We start from the raw sequence: 16,204 nt of genomic DNA, 5'->3' as shown, positions 1-16,204 counted from the left end.
TTGAGACTGAGTTTCACGCTTGTCCTCCAGGCTGGAGTGCAATGGCATGATCTTGATCTTGGCTCACGGCAACCTCTGCCTCTCAAGTTCAAGTGGTTCTCCTGCCTCAGCCTCCCAAGTAGCTGGGATTACAGGGGCCCATTACCATGCCCAGCTTTTTTTTTCATTTTTAGTAGAGATGAAGTTTTACCATGTTGGCCAGGCTGCTCTTGCTCAGGTGTTCCATGCACTTTGACCTCCCAAAGTGCTGGGATTACAGGCATGAGCCATTGTGCCCAGCCAATGGTCAGTTTTCTTAACCACTTTGTGACAGTATCACAGAGAGGTACTCAGAAGATGGTGCCTAGCATATGTTTCACCCACAGAAAGCCCTCAGATACATTTAAAATTCATTTTAAAATTAATTATGAATAAATGGCATAGAAGAAGGACTTAGTGTGTCATGTTCCACTCCCAAAGTTGGAGCATTCTTGAATGTCTACATTATCAGTTGGGATTCAATACAGGAAGCAAAACCACTCCAGGTATTTCAAGCAGAAACGGATTTAACACAGAGAACTGGGTGCTCACAAAAATCTCTGGCAGAGGATGGAGGAGTTGAAGTCAGGTGGCTGCCGCTTGGATTTTGGCTTCAAGGTCATCCCCCAATGCAGCTGTAACTCAGAAATTGCTGATGTCATTTTGCCATCCCACTCCACCATGAAACTGGGGACTGGACAGTTGAAATGTGGAATTAAGCCACAGCTCACTCCTGTCTGCAGAAAGCTAATATTTGCCTCCCTTCTGCATTCCAAAACTTTCACAGATCTATCTCACTGGAGAACCTAGATTATATCCAGGACCTTAGTTCTAAAGGATTCTGGGAGATGTAGTTTGTGGACATACAGCCCCAGTAAAACATGGAGTAGTGCGTAGGACACAGCTGGGAACAGGTGTTGGTGGATGCCAGTGGATTGCAAAGGATAATGAAGGACAAGATCTAGTTCACTCTGAGTGTTAGAGGAAAAAAAGGCCCCCAAGCTAATTTTGCCTGAGCGAGGGTTTTGGATAACTCTTTTTCTCCTCCTGGGGGGATTTTGATCCTGTTCTCAGATCCCAACTATGGAATTCCTTCCTGACAGATGGAGTTCTCCTTGTACATCATTAGCCACATGGGCATCATCATCTCCTTGGTGTGCCTCATCTTGGCCATCGCCACCTTTCTGCTGTGTCGCTCCATCTGAAATCACAACACCTACCTCCACCTACACCTCTGCGTGTGCCTCCTCTTGGCCGAGACTGTCTTCCTCGCCGGTATAGACAAGACTGACAACCAGGTCTACATTGCCCGGGCTATGTCCTCACCGAGTCCCATCTTCTCCCCATCTGCCTCTGCTCATTCCTACCCAACTCCCTCTATGCCTGTTCCTACCTCAGGTCCTTTGCATATGCTGTGCCCTCTGCCTGTAACACTTACTTCCAGCTTCTCACCTGCTTGAGTCCTTGTGACAGCTCTCAGTTTAAATTACATCCCTGATCTTGTAATGAATTGTACTGGTTCCTCCTATTACTTGTTTTTTGTTTGTTTTGTTTTTGTTTTTTTGTTTCTATTTTTGAGACAGAGTTTCACTCTTATTGCCCAGGCTGGAGTGCAATGGCACAATCTCAGATCACTGCAACATCCACCTCCTGGGTTCAAGCAATGCTCCTGCCTCAGTCTCCCAAGTAGCTGGTATTACAGGCATGAGCCATCACGCCCCACTAATTTTTTTTTTCTGTACTTTTAGTAGAGATGGGGTTTCACCATGTTGGCCAGGCTGGTCTCAAACTCCTGACCTCACGTGATCCACCCACCTTGGCCTCCCAAAGTGCTGAGATTACTGGCATGAGTCACCACGCCTGGCCCCCCCATTACTTTCTAAACCAGAGGTTCTCTCCTGGCTACTATTCCCCCCAGGGGAGCATTGGCAATGTCTAGAGACATTTTGGTTGTAACAACTGGAGGAGCGTGCTATGGGCATCTAGTGGGTAAAGGTTAGAGATGGTGCTAAATATCTTGTAGAGCACAAGACAGCCCTACCCCCATGACAGAGAATGATCCCGAGATAATGTCACAAATGTCAACAATGCTACAGCTTAGAATCTCTACTTCTCTTCCCTTCCCCCCCTCCCTTCCCCTTCCCTTCCCCTCTCTTTCCCTTCCCTTCCCCTCCCTTTCCCTTCCCTTCTCCACCCTTCCCCTCCCTTCCTCTCCCCTCCCCTCCCCTCCCCTCCCCTCCCCTCCCATTCTTTTTTTTTTTGACTTTTTGACAGGGTCTTGCTCTGTCACCCAGGCTGGAGTGCAGTGGCTGAATCACAGCTCCTTACATGTTCCTGGGCTCAAGCGATCCTCCTGCCTCTGCCTCCCAAGTAGCTGGGACCACAGGCATGCGCCACCATGACTGGCTAATTTTTGCATTTTTGTATGCGGGGGGTTCGCCATGTTGCCCAGGCTGGTCTCAAACACCTGGGCTCAAGCGATCTGCCTGCCTCAGCCTTCCAAAGTGCTGGGATTACAAGCGCGAGCCACCATGCCCAGCCAATAAAACTTTATTTACAAGGAAGTCTCAGTTTGCTGAGCGCCCCCCCCTCCATTTTCAACCATTCCCTAAGGTAGGGTGATCCACGATCAGTTTTCCTAAAACTCTTCCTGTTTTAGAACTGAAAGTCAAGCGTCTTGAGAAATCTCAGTTCCAGACAAACCAGGACGATGAGTCCCCCTTACCAAGAGATGGTGCTTGCTCTGGTCAAGAACCACTGAGAATCTCTATACATGTTTGTGAGATGAATGAATGAACTAGGTTTTGGGAACTTCCATCCAAGGAGTCTCTCTCTTCCTTTCTCCTGCTCAATTTCTCTCTGGAGTGAAGGATCCTGATGTGCATGCTTCTCCCCTCCAGATGGGCTGCGCCATCATTGCGGGCTTCCTGCACTACTTTTTCCTTGCTTGCTTCTTCTGGATGCTGGTGGAAGCTGTGATGCTCTTCCTGATGGTCAGAAACCTGAAGGTGGTGAATTACTTCAGCTCTCGCAACATCAAGATGCCGTACCTCTGTGTCTTTGGTTATGGGCTGCCAGGGCTGGTCGTGGTGATCTCTGCCAGTGTGCAGCCACAAGGCTATGGAATGTATAATCGGTGAGTGGCATCCTCTCTCTTCCTGAAGACCCTGCTGCCAGGGCTCATGGTGATCATGACATGAGCAGCAAGAAGAGTAATAATGGTAACAGTGGTTGTGGCTACTGTTTATTGAGCTCTTACTTTATGTACTGTTGGTTTCAGGACCACCATGTACAGCAGCACAGGTTGTGCACTGCACAAATCCAGGGTCACTACTATTTGAGATTTATGTCCCAGGGAGAGAACATCTGGTTGACCTAACTTGATTATTTTCCTTTCCTTGTGTATATGACATGGGGGGTGGGAGTGAAGGTGGGAGAGGAATACTTCTGCTTAGGGAACATTGGAGTGCTGTTATTGAACATGACAGAATGGTTGTTGTGTAAAAGCAGCTAATGTACACTAGAGACATAATAGAAAGAGGCAATCCCTTTTCTCTCCCTCCTGCCCTCTCTCCCTCCTCCATTCATTCCTCCCTTCCTCACTTCCCTCCTTCCTCCCTTCCTCCTTTCCCTCATCCTTCCCTCCCTCCCTCCCTCTCTCCCTTCCTCCCTCCCTTCCTTCCTTACTTTAAATAAACAATTATGAAATGTCTTGTCTATGCTAGGCTTTACGCTGGGTGCTGAGTGTTCAGAGATGAACAAACACCCAAGGCCCAAATTCTCATGCAACTCTAGTCTAGCAAACAATTAAACAAGGTGACTTATGACAGTGCTAGCTGCTAGTTTAAAAATGCAGTGAACTCTGCTAGATGAATACCAGGAGTAGAGATAGGATGCCTTATCTAAGGACAGTCAGGAGTGACTTCTCAGAGGAGGTGACATTTGAACTGAGATTTATTTATTTATTTATTTTTGAGTCAGAGTTTTGCTCTTGTCACCCAGGCTGGAGTGCAATGGTGCGATCTCAGCTCACTACTCCACCACCCAGCTTCGAGCAATTTTCCTGCCTCAGCCCCCCAGGTAGATGGGGTTACAGGCATCTGCCACCACGCCTGGCTATTTGTCGTATTGTTAGGAGATACGGGGTTTTGCCATGTTGTCCAGGCAGGTCTTGAACTCCTGACCTCAGGTGATCCACCAGCTTTGGCCTCCCAAAGTGCTGAGATTATAGGTGCGAGTCCTCATGCCAGGCCTGAGCTGAGGTTTAAATGACAAGGTGTACCAGTGGAGAGTTTGGATAGATGCTTTGTAGAGGAGAAAAGAGAAGGCTACAGGTATGACCTGACTGGAGGCTGTTGCATGGATGGGAAAGCTGTAGGTGGCTGACCAGGAGGGGGTATCCTATGTGATTGGTTAGGGGTGCTTATTGGCTTCTACCCGTTGGTCCTAACAGGGATTACAAAGTAGTGAACTGGGAAATGAGCTCAACCTTGGGCACTGGGTAAGCATTTCCCAGGTACATTTCTGTGCCAAAGGTACATTTGCACAGGAAGAAGGTCTAAAAGAGGAAGCACTGAGGTCTAAAGGAAACTGAACTGCAACTGGAATGATCCTGAACATCCTCTGAGTCTCACCTCCCAACGTTCTCCTCCACAAGGGCGTTTGTTGGGGCAGTGTTAACATCAGGTCAGGACTCTGAGGAGAGCGCTGACTCCTCCTATTTCTCTCCATAGCTGCTGGCTGAATACAGAGGCGGGGTTCATCTTGAGTTTCTTGGGGCCAGTTTGCATAGTCATAATGGTAAGCAAATACTACGACAGCCTGGTGAAGCGTGTTCTGGAGGAGGAGCAAGGAGACTGTGGGATCAGGAATTTGCAGGGACATGTGCAACTAAGAGGGTCACTTATTCCACTCAAGAGTTCTCCTTTCTAGGCCAGGCACAGTGGCTCATGCCTGTAATCCCAGCAATTTGGGAGGCTGAGGTGGGTGGATCACCTTAGGTCAGGAGTTCAAGACCAGCCCGGCCACCTTGGCAAAACCCCATCTCTACTAAAAATATAAAAAATTAGCCAGGCGTGGTGGTGACCACCTGTAATCCCAGCTACTCAGGAAACTGAGGCAGGAGAGTAGCTTAAACCCAGGAGGCATGGAGGTTGCAGTGAGCCAAATTTTCACCATTGCACTCCAGCCTGGGTGACAGACTGAGACTCTGGCTCAAAAAAAAAAAAAAGTGGAATGGTGGCTCACGCCTCTTATCCCAGCACTTTGGGAGGCCGAGGCAGGCAGATCACCTGAGGTCAGGAGTTCAAGACCAGCGTGATCAACATGGAGAAACCCCATCTCTACTTAAAATACAAGATTAGCCAGTTGTGGTGGCACATGCCTGTAATCCCAGCTACTCGGGAGGCTGAGGCAGGAGAATCACTTGACCCTGGGAGGCAGAGGTTGTGGTGAGCCAGGGTCACACCATTATCCTCCAGCCTGGGAGACAAGAGCAAGACTCTGTCTCAGTAATAATAATCATCATCATCATCATCAATGTTTATCTTACCCATTCCCAAATCTTCAAGGACATTGGGCTTTCTTGGAAGTTTTACTGATCTGGAAAAAAGCAACTCCCCTGGGGCAGTGGTTCTCCACTGGTACTGCTTTTCCTCTCAGGGGAAGTTGGCAAAGTTTGAAGACATTTTTGGTTGTTACAACTAGAAAAGGCGGATTCTACTGGCATTTAGTGTGCAGAAGCCAGGGATCCTGCTTTGGTGGTGCACACGGCAGCCGCCTTCCCCCCGCTCCCCCCACACACCAAGAATGGTCTGACCCACACGTCAGTATTGCCCAGGTGAAGAGACCCTGCCCTGGGAGTATGTATATCTCAGTCAGGGATGCTTTCGAGGGAGGGTTTTAGAAGATAGTAAACTCTCCACTCAAGGTCACAGTCTACGTCCTAACGTATTGAATGCACCTTGGGAAAATAAACAGAGACTGCCCCTTTGAGAACAAGCAAAGGCTGTTTATTCAGAGACTGCTGTCGTCTAGCAATGCGGGTGTCAGCTACCATCACTTGCATTGGCTCAGACTCAAAGGCAGGCAGAGAAGTGAGGAAGGTTTGTAGAGGAAAAAAGAGAAGACTACAGCTATGACCTGATGGGAGGCTGATGCACGGATGGGCAAGCAGTACGTGGCTAACTAGGAGCGGGACATCCTCTGTGATTGATTAGGGATGAATATTGGCTTTTACATGTTGGTTGTAAGTTGGAAGTGGGGACAAAAATTAGGGAAGATCCTAAGTTGGAAGCAGGAACAAAAAGTAGGGAGTTATTAACCAAGTCCTGGTTGTCTTGTTCAATTGCTACAGGGGTCATTGTTTAGCTTTCTAGATTGGTTGCCCATAGATTGTGGGTCAGAGTTCTCCTTTTTTTTTTGAGACAAAGTCTCTCTGTGTCGCCCAGGCTGGAGTGCAGTGGCATGATCTTGGCTCACTGCAATCTCTGCCTCCCAGGTTCACTGCCTCAGCCTCCTGAGTAGCTGGGATTGTAAGCACCTGCCACCATGCCCAGATAGTTTTTGTATTTTCAGTAGAGGCAGGGTTTCACCATGTTGGCCAGGTTGGTGTCGAACTCCTAACCTCAAGTGATCCACCTGCCTCATCCTCCCAAAGTGCTGGGATTACAGGCAGGAGCCACCGCACCCAGCCCAGAGTTCTCCTTTTATAGTTGTTCTGGTCATTGCCCATTTGTATATCCAGTCTCTCCATCTTGCTGCTTGACTTTGCAGATCAATTCCATCCTCTTGACCTGGACCTTGTGGATCCTGAGGCAGAGGCTTTCCAGCGTCAATGCCGAAGTCTCGACACTAAAAGACACCAGGTGCAGCCCTTTTTCCTCTCCCCTCCTCTTTTAAATTCCTTTTGCTTCTTCTCAGAAAAGTTCTTTGAGCACTTTTTGTGTATTGGGTCCCATGCCCAAGACGCAGATGGTGAGGTCTGTTTAGAAGATGACACCATTGGCTAACGCCTGTAATCTCACCACTTTGGGAGCCCAAGGTGGGCAGATCACAAAGTCAAGAGATCGAGACCATCCTGGCCAACATGGTGAAACCAGATCTCTACTAAAAATACAAAAATTAGCTGGGCATGGTGGTGGGCACCTGTAATCCCAGCTACTCAGGAGGCTGAAGCAGGAGAATCTCTTGAACCCAGGAGGTGGAGGTTGCAGTGAATCAAGAAAGCGCCACTGTACTCCAGCCTCGCGACAGAGTGAGACTGTCTTTCAAAAAAAAAAAAAATCTCCAAATTCATGTGTGTACAGTATCCATGTATATTGGAAGCTGACTGCAGTTTTTTTTTTTTGAGATGTAGTTTTGCTGTTGTCACCCAGACTGGAGTACAATGGCCCAATCTCAGCTTACTGCAACCTTCACCTCCCAGGTTCAAGTGATTCTCCTTCTTCAGCCTCCCGAGTAGCTGGGATTATAGGCACCTGCCACCACACCTGGCTAGTATTTTTAATAGAGATGAGATTTCACTGTCTTGGCCAGGCTGGTCTTGAACTCATAACCTTGTGATTCACCTGCCTCAGCCTCCCAAAGTGCTGGGATTACGGGCGTGAGCTACCACACCTGGCCATCTCAGTGCTGATTCTTCTTTGCAGCACCAAGCATTTGTTCCCAACAGCCTACGAACACACTGGCCACCTCCCAGAGCCTTACACTCTGTACATCTTCTCCCTAGATTGCTGACCTTCAAGGCCTTTGCCCAGCTCTTCATCCTGGGCTGCTCCTGGGTGCTGGGCCTTTTTCAGTTTGGACCTGTGGCAGGTGTCATGGCCTACCTGTTCACCATCATCAACAGCCTGCAGGGGTCCTTCATCTTCCTCATTCACTGTCTGCTCAACCACCAGGTGTGTAGCTGCTGCCTTCCCCATCCCCCGCATCCCTCCACCCAACATCCCTGTCCCTGGACCATTTCTCTCCATCTTGGGGTGTGTCTCCTTCTCCAGGTACGAGAAGAATACAAGAGGTGGATCCCTGGGAAGACCAAGCCCAGCTCTGAGTCCCAGACCTCAAGGATCTCACTCTCCTCCATGCCGTCCACTTCCAAGACGGTAAGAGACCGCATGCTCCCTGTGGGCACTGGTCAGGGGAGGTGCCAGCCACCAACTGACAGTCAACTCTGCCATGTGTTGGGTACTGAATGGGAACTGAGGGTGCCCACCCTAGGTAGCTCATGGATAAAGTATGCAGTTAAAGACTGGGGAGTTATATATATATATATATATATATATATATATATATATATATTAGCAGACACACACATTATCTATCTAAATGTCTATCATCTATCTATCTAAATAAAATTGCAAGAATAAATAAGACATATATTTAACAGCACCTTGAAAAAAAGAAAAAAAAATAAGACATATAATTTATAACAAAAGACTTACATATATAGATTTGTATATGAATTATGTAACATGTGTTAAAAATAATATTTTATATATTATGTTTATAAAATAAATCTATATACATTTATTATATATACAATAATAGATAATATGGTATACATATAATATGGAAGTTATATACATATATACATAAACTTGTAGAATAAGTTTATGGTATAGATTTTTTTTTTTTTGAGATGGAGTCTCACTCTTGTCTCCCAGGCTGGAGTGAAATGGTGCGACTTCGGCTCACTGCAACCATTTATATGTATATGTATTTATACATTTATATGTACATACATTCTATATTATATGTATATAGAATATACAATTATATGTAGAATATAGAATAAATTTATATGTATAAATTTATGTGTATAATTTATAAGTTGTATATATATAAATTCCATATACATATAAATGTAAGATGTAAGTTTAAATATAGATATTGGCCAGGTGCAGTGGCCCACACCTGTAATTCCAGCACTTTTGGAGGCCGTGGCAGGTGGATTACCTGAGGTCAGGAGTTTTAGACCAGCTTGGCCAACATGGTGAAACCCCCATCTCTAGTAAAAATACAAAACTAGCCAGGCATGGTGGCAGGTGCCTATAATTCCAGCTACGCAGGAGGCTGAGGCAGGAGAATCTCTTGAACCCAAGAGGCCAAGGTTGTAGTGAGCAGAGGTTGCACCATTGCACTCCAGCCTGGGCCAAAAGAGCAAAACTCGTTAGTACATAAGAGCAGGTTTATGACAGGAAATATGATATGAAAGAAATCAAATGGATCACTTGTGATGAATGCTTGGCATGCTGATTGGCTACACTCTGCTAATACTCATAAAACTGAAAAAAAAGAGCAAAATTCCATCTCAAATAAAATATAAATATCTTCGCATATATATTTATATATAGAAAAATTTTACATGTTATAAAAATTTTATATATTATGGATGACATATATGTAGATTTTCAGGAATATTGAAATATTAAAATGAATATGCAAATGGGGGGAAGTTGTTTTCCCACTAGAATGTCTTATTTTTTTTCAACAATGTTTTCCAGGTCCAAAACAATACTATCTAGCATACAGAAAGTTCTCGGTTAATATTTCCTGAGTAAATAGTAATTCAATAGCTTAGTTTCCTCACTAATAAAATGGGGATAATGGTAATCCTTACCTTGGAAGTTTATACTAAATTTTTTTTTGAGACAGAGTTTTGTTCTTGTTGAGACAGAGTTTTGCTCAAGGCTGCAGTGTAATGGTGCAATCTCAGTTCACTGCAACCTCCTCCTCCTGGGTTCAAGTATGTGCCACCACATCCAGCTAATTTTGTATTTTTAGTAGAGACGGGGTTTCTCCATGTTGGTCAGGCTGGTCTCGAACTCCTGACCTTGGGTAATCCTCCCGCCTCAGCCTCCCAAAGTGTTGGGATTACAGGCACGAGCCACCCCACCTGGCAGTTATACTAAATATTAGATGAACTGGTATGCAACAAGGTTGGAAGAGCGCCTAGAACATAGCAAGGTCTCAGTGTTAAGTCTTGCAAAAGTCCAGCAAGGGAGATATCGATCTATTTTCATTATGAGTTAACTGAATGTCACAGAGGGGCAAGTTCGGTGGTTTCAGAATAAGCCACAAGAATAACCTACTGGAAAAACTGTCCAAATCATGGATGACATATTCTCTTGGCAATAAGTTTTTTAACATAATACAGTTTATTTTTAATAAAGAAGACAGTATAGGTACAGAACATTTTAGAAAATAGTTTTAAGCATTGAAAACAAATAAAACTAATCTTTCCCGTTATCCCACCCCATAAAGATCCCAGTTAGTAATATTTTTGGATGCAAGTACTTTAGATCCAGTGGCTTAATTAAATAGGGAATGATTTTCCTCGTAAGAAGAGAAGTCCAGAGTTAGGTGTTGCTGATATTGCTAGTTTTGCTGGTTCTATGCTTACTGGTGTTATAAAAGGTCTAAACTAAGAATCTAGGTTTTCCCTAGTTTTCCATTCCACCATCAGCATGTTGACTTTTTTTCTTTCTTTTGGTGAGATAGAGTTTCACTCTTGTCGCCCAGGCTGGAGTGTAGTGGTGCTATCTCAGTTCACCACAACCTCCGCTTTCCAGGTTCAAGTGATTCTCCTGCCTCAGCCTCCTCAGTAGCTGGGATTACAGGCATGCGCCACCACGCTTTGCTAATTTTGTATTTTAAGTAGAGTTGGGGTTTCTCCATGTTGGCCAGGCTGGTCTTGAACTCCCAGTCTCAGGTGATCCACCCACCTTGGCCTCCCAAAGTGCTGGGATTCCAGGCATGAGCCACCACGTCCGGTGCATGCTGACATTTTATTGTATTATTTTCATGGTTGTAATAACCAACAGCCGTCTGGCTTTCTAAAGTCCAGAGTGGGCACTATCTATGCTGAGGAGGTTGAGAATGGCTTTTGGGTTTTCCAACTGTGCTTGTGTTGGAAATAGATGTTAAAAGATCCTTTGTCTCAGTGCTAATTTTTCTTTCTTTTCTTTTCTTTCTTTTTTTGTTTTTTTTTTTTTTTTTTGAGACAGAGTCTTGCTCTGTCACCCAGGCTGGAGTGCAGTGGCTTGATCTCGGTTCACCACAACCTCCGCCTTCCAGGTTCAAGTGCTTCTCCTGCCTCAGTCTCCTGAGCAGCTGGGATTACAGACATGTGCTACCATGTCCAGCTAATTTTTGTGTTTTTGTAGAGACGGGGTTTCACCATGTTGGTTGGGCTGGTGTGGAACTCCTGACCTCAGGTGATCCACCCACCTCGGCCTGCCAAAATGCTGGGATTACATGTGTGAGCCACTGCACCCAGCCCCCTTCTAGTCTTTGTTACTGTATTATTTTAATATTCCTGTCCCTGTAGATACGATCCTTGGAATCACATTTGTATTAACTCTGCTGCAGACTCTGAGGAAATTCTTTTCTCTCTCACAGGGGTAAAGTCCTTTCTTTCTTGTTTTCAAATGTGCTATGGGACAACAGCTGAGGACACTAGTTTCCTGCAGGAGCCTACCCGAAATCTTCTCTTCACAGCTTAACATGGAAATGAGGATCCCACCTGCCCCAGAACTCTCTGGGGAAGAATGTTTGCAGCTGTCCTCCCACGATTGTGTGCACTGATGAGAATCAGGGGTTTCTGCTCCAAATCACCATTTTATCTTCTGTGCTCTGCAGCTTTTTGAATTCCAGAGTTTTTGAGAACTGACCCCAATTCAATGGCATGACGAAGGACACCTGGCCACCATTTTGCTTTATCCTGCCCTTCTTGGTGCGTGTTTCTAAGCGGGCCCTCCAGCGCCTGACACAGAGGACCTCTCAATAAATGACTTGTCATCCGCCTTACTGATTTACCCTAGGACAAAGACTCTTTGTGATTTTAAAGAAATGGTCAGTAAAACTGTAATGAGAGTCCCAATGAACCAATATGGCACATAGAGAAGCTACTTTGGCACAAACACTTAAAAAAGTGATGTTGGTAAGCAGGGAGACATTTGATGTAGCAGCAGAATTCTAGCACTTCCTGGAGGATTGAAGCACTTGATGACAATACTCTTTGAAAATTGCTTTGGTTTCCTGGGATCTTCTGGGTAACCTAGACCTCCCTTCTTTCTTTCTTTCTTTTTTTTTTTAAGAGGCGATGTCTAGTTCTGTCCAAGATCTTGGCTCTCTGCAATCTCCACCTCCTGGGTCAAGTGATTCTCCTGCCTCAGCCTCCTGAATAGTTGAAATTACAGGTGCTCACCACCACACCCAGCTAATTTTTGTATTTTTAGTAAAGACAACATTTCACTGTGTTGGCCAGGCTGGTCTTGAACTTCTGACCTCGTAATCCACCTGCCTCAGCCTCCCAAAGTGCTGGGATTACAAATGTGCACCCAACCGACCTCCCTTCTTTCTAGAAACTTTTCAATGACTTTGCTAGGATTTGCTCTGCTCACAATTATCGCTACCCATCCTTAAATATCTTTTTTTTTTTTTTGAGACAGAGTCTCGTTCTGTTGCCCAGGCCAGAGGACAGTGGCATGATCTCAGCTTACTGCAACCTCTGCCTCCCTGCCGGGTACAAGTGATTCTTCTGCCTCAGCCTCCCACGTAGCTGGGACCGCTGGCACCCGCCACCACACCGGGCTAATTTTTGTATTTTTAGTAAAGATGGAGTTTCACCATGTTGGCCAGGCTGGTCTTAAACTACTGACCTCAGATGATCCACCCACCTCAGCCTCCCAAAGTGCTGGGATTTGAAGTGTGAGCCACCGTGCCCAGCCAACTCCCTTCTTTCAAGAAACTTTCCAATGACTTGGCTGGGATTTGCTGTGCTCACAGTTATCACTATCCATCCTTACATTCTTTTTTTTTTTTTTTTTCCCGAGACAGTCTCATTCTGTTGCTTAGGTCAGAGTGCAGTGGCACGATCTTGGCTCACTGCAACCTCTGCCTCCCGGGTGCAAGTAATTCTCCTGCCTCAGCCTCCCAAGTAGCAGGGACTGCAGGTGTGCACCACCACGCCTGGCTAATTTTTGTATTTCTAGTAGAAATGGAGTTTTACCATGTTGGCCAGGCTGGTCTTGAACTCCTGACCTCAGATGTTCCACCTGCCTCTGGGCAGGTGCTGGGATTACAGGTGTGAGCCACCACGCCTGGCCACCATCCTTAAATTCTTGAGCTTGAGAGAGAAGATGATAGTTTAAATGTAGATATCTTCATTCCTATGGACACTCTAAAACCTCCCAATCCAAAGTGTGGTCCCTGGACCAATCAGCATCACCTGAGAGCTTGTTAGAAAAGCAAAGAAGAATCTTAGACCCCACTCCAGACCTCCAGGATCAAACTTGCATGTTAACCAAATCCCCAGAGGATGAGTATAGCTATGGTGTCTGAAAAGCAGTATTGTAGAACATTCTTTTGTTTTTCATCCTGACAGCAGAGCTTGTCTTTAAAGCCAGAGAGAAAAATGTCTTCCTCTTGACTTTGGCCCTTTGCACCTTATCTTAGAATAACTTTCCTCAAAACTCAATTGATGTCTGCTGTCTCTTTAAGCTGCAGTGTAGCCATCCCCTCTGGCATGAAAGGAAGACATGGTGTCATGTCTGTATGTGCCAAAGAGCTTCATACTTTCTCACCCTGTATTATAATTTCCCTTTTTCTTGGGTGTCTGCAACATAGATTAAGAGCTTCATAAGGACAGGGATTTCCATTAAGTAGATTCTCAGTAAAAATGTTGAATGAATGAATGAATGGATGGATGATTACTATTCATTTTGCAGGCAAGAGAACTGAAGCTCAGAGAGGTTAAGCGACTATCCCAGGATCACACAGCCACATAAATCATTCAGCTGGGTTTGAGCTCTTGATGATAAAGCTCCTTCTCCAGATGCCTTGTTTCCCTTTTTCTCTTCCTTTCATGCCAGGAATACTTAGTTTAGGGGCACAGAGACTAGACTACATATTTACTCTGAGTCACCTAAGCACTTAGGGTTCAATTAGCTCAGAAATATTGTGCACTGGACAATTTGTTAACAACATTAAACTCAGCTGATGGAGGCTCTGTCTTTGTTATTCTTGCCAGCCTAACTTGGGAGGTGGGACACATATTTATGAACACGAGTTCATCTATGATAAATTAGTCTTCAATGCTTGGCTTCTCCAGAGTGCTCAATACAGAGGTGATAGTTCTGAGAGATATGGAAGCAAGAGATGGCACTGCTCCTACCCATAGCCATTGTCATAGGTTGATGGCATCAGTAGCCCCAGTAATGGTCTCCATCTATCCACATCCCTTTCCTGTGACTTTGTAACTCTCTCCTTGTCTGACTCTGGGGCTGGACTTGAGATTTCCTTCAGCCAATGGAATGTTAGGAAATGTGACTCGAAGGTAAGTTTCAAAATTGTGGGTGTCATCCTTCTTGCCAGTTACATGATTAGATTTCCTCGCCTTGCTTCCTTACCCCCACCATGAGAACATGCCCAAGCTTACCTGCTTGGGTAAGACACATGAGAAACACAGGATGAAAGGTAAGTCACCGCAGTGACACCAGTGAAGGTTGTCCCCTGCAGGGTCCAGCCCCGCAGGGTCTAGTGGATGTTCTTTTCTGTGCAGAGATGATAGATCACAGGAAAGAAAGACACAAGACTCAGAGGTAAGATAATTCAGCTGGGCCTGGTTGACCACTACTACCACGGCACAGAGTCCAGTAGTGGCCCCGAATGCCTGGATGTGCTGATATTTATTGTATACAAGGCAGGGAGGCAGGGTAAGGAGAGTGACTCATCTGACATGATTGGTAGGGTCAAGCAAATCACATGCTTACAGTACAGGGGGCCCCTCCCTTTCAGGTAGCCGCTGCAAGGAGGGGAGACACATCTGTCAGCATCTTTCTATGCACTTATAAGAAAGATCAAAGGCTTTTAGGATTCCTCTGTTCTTGCTTCTCACAACTTCTAAGAAGTTAAAAGGAGCTCCACGTGGGAAAGCAGAACATGAAAGTAGACAAGGATGGTGACGGTTGGAGCACAGCACCTCAGAGAGGCATTTAAGCCCCTGGATGTCTGCTGGCCGGCCTGGCTAATGTCAGGCCTTCTTCAAGAGCTGAGCAGAGCAGAGTGTTCTCTGAACTCCCCCAGTGAAAGGGAAACCCCTTCAGGGCCTGCTAAGTAACGGGTGCCTTCCCAGGCACTGGTGCTACTGCAAGGCTCTCGCTCTCGCCTCCTGATCACGTCTCACAATGTCCCTTCAGTTCCTAACTGTATTTCACCCGATTATGTCTATACTGTAAGGCTAAAGTGATTCCATGCTATAATACTAAAGCAAAGATTAATAAAGAATAATGATTTAATAAGATTGATTATATAATTGATTATGTGATTGTTTCTAAATATACTTGGTATCATTGCTAAAACTAATCACTTATTTACTGTACTGGGACAGATTGTGCCTTCGGTCTCTTGCCTTGGCACCTGCGCAACTTTCATCCCACAGTCCCCAGTTGGCCACCATGCCAACTTGCTGCCTCCGTCACAGGAGAGAGCTCAGCCAACATCAGCAGACCTGGGCCATATAATAGTCACAATAAGCAGGAGTCCTATTAGAAGGAGGAGGAGAAAAATTAAACCTAGACTACGTTGGGTTGTATAGAAGGGGTGGAAAGTGGTTTTGTTGGGGTCTGATGAAACCCCTGAAGGGTGGTTAGATCTTGTTTCCTGCAAGAATAAAAGGTGAGGGCCGGGCGCGGTGGCTCACGCCTGTAATCCCAGCACTTTGGGAGGCCGAGGCGGGTGGATCACGAGGTCAAGAGATCAAGACCATCCTGGTCAACATGGTGAAACCCCGTCTCTACTAAAAATACAAAAAATTAGCTGGGCATGGTGGCGCGTGCCTGTAATCCCAGCGACTCAGGAGGCTGAAGCAGGAGAATTGCCTGAACCCGGGAGGCGGAGGTTGCGGTGAGCCGAGATCGCGCCATTGCACTCCAGCCTGGGTAACAAGAGCGAAACTCCGTCTGCACACCCCCAAAAAAAATAAATAAATAAAAGAGCAGTTGCTAGAGCTGTAATGATGAAGGGTGAGATGAAATGCATAGCCAAAAATCGTGCGACAGTGGCTTTGTCAACTGAGGATCCGCCTCGGATTCATTCTACAAGGTCAGTTGCAATATATGGGATGGCTGATGGTAGATTTGTAATTACTGTAGCACCTCAGAATGATATTTGGCCTCATGGGAGT

General features: G+C 45.7%; 1 protein-coding gene across 1 annotated transcript in view; it reads left to right on the top strand.

The window, feature by feature from the left end:
- Positions 1-11,819, top strand: part of ADGRE1 (adhesion G protein-coupled receptor E1) — a 47,007-nt gene extending 35,188 nt beyond the window's left edge. Inside the window, exons 17-22 of the mRNA XM_032252059.1 lie at positions 2,919-3,154; positions 4,752-4,818; positions 6,793-6,884; positions 7,748-7,916; positions 8,016-8,120; positions 11,518-11,819. Of these exons, the coding sequence (XP_032107950.1) occupies positions 2,919-3,154; positions 4,752-4,818; positions 6,793-6,884; positions 7,748-7,916; positions 8,016-8,120; positions 11,518-11,604 (756 nt within the window). The 3' untranslated portion in view covers positions 11,605-11,819. The remainder of the gene's footprint in view (positions 1-2,918; positions 3,155-4,751; positions 4,819-6,792; positions 6,885-7,747; positions 7,917-8,015; positions 8,121-11,517) is intronic.
- The last annotated feature ends 4,385 nt before the right edge of the window (positions 11,820-16,204 follow it).

This window comes from Sapajus apella, unplaced genomic scaffold, assembly GCF_009761245.1.
Source record: "Sapajus apella isolate SASKATOON/1434 unplaced genomic scaffold, GSC_monkey_1.0 scaffold77, whole genome shotgun sequence".
Taxonomy (NCBI): Eukaryota; Metazoa; Chordata; class Mammalia; order Primates; family Cebidae; genus Sapajus; species Sapajus apella.
Note: the sequence above shows the minus strand (reverse complement) of the source record. Positions and strands in the feature narration are given on the sequence as shown.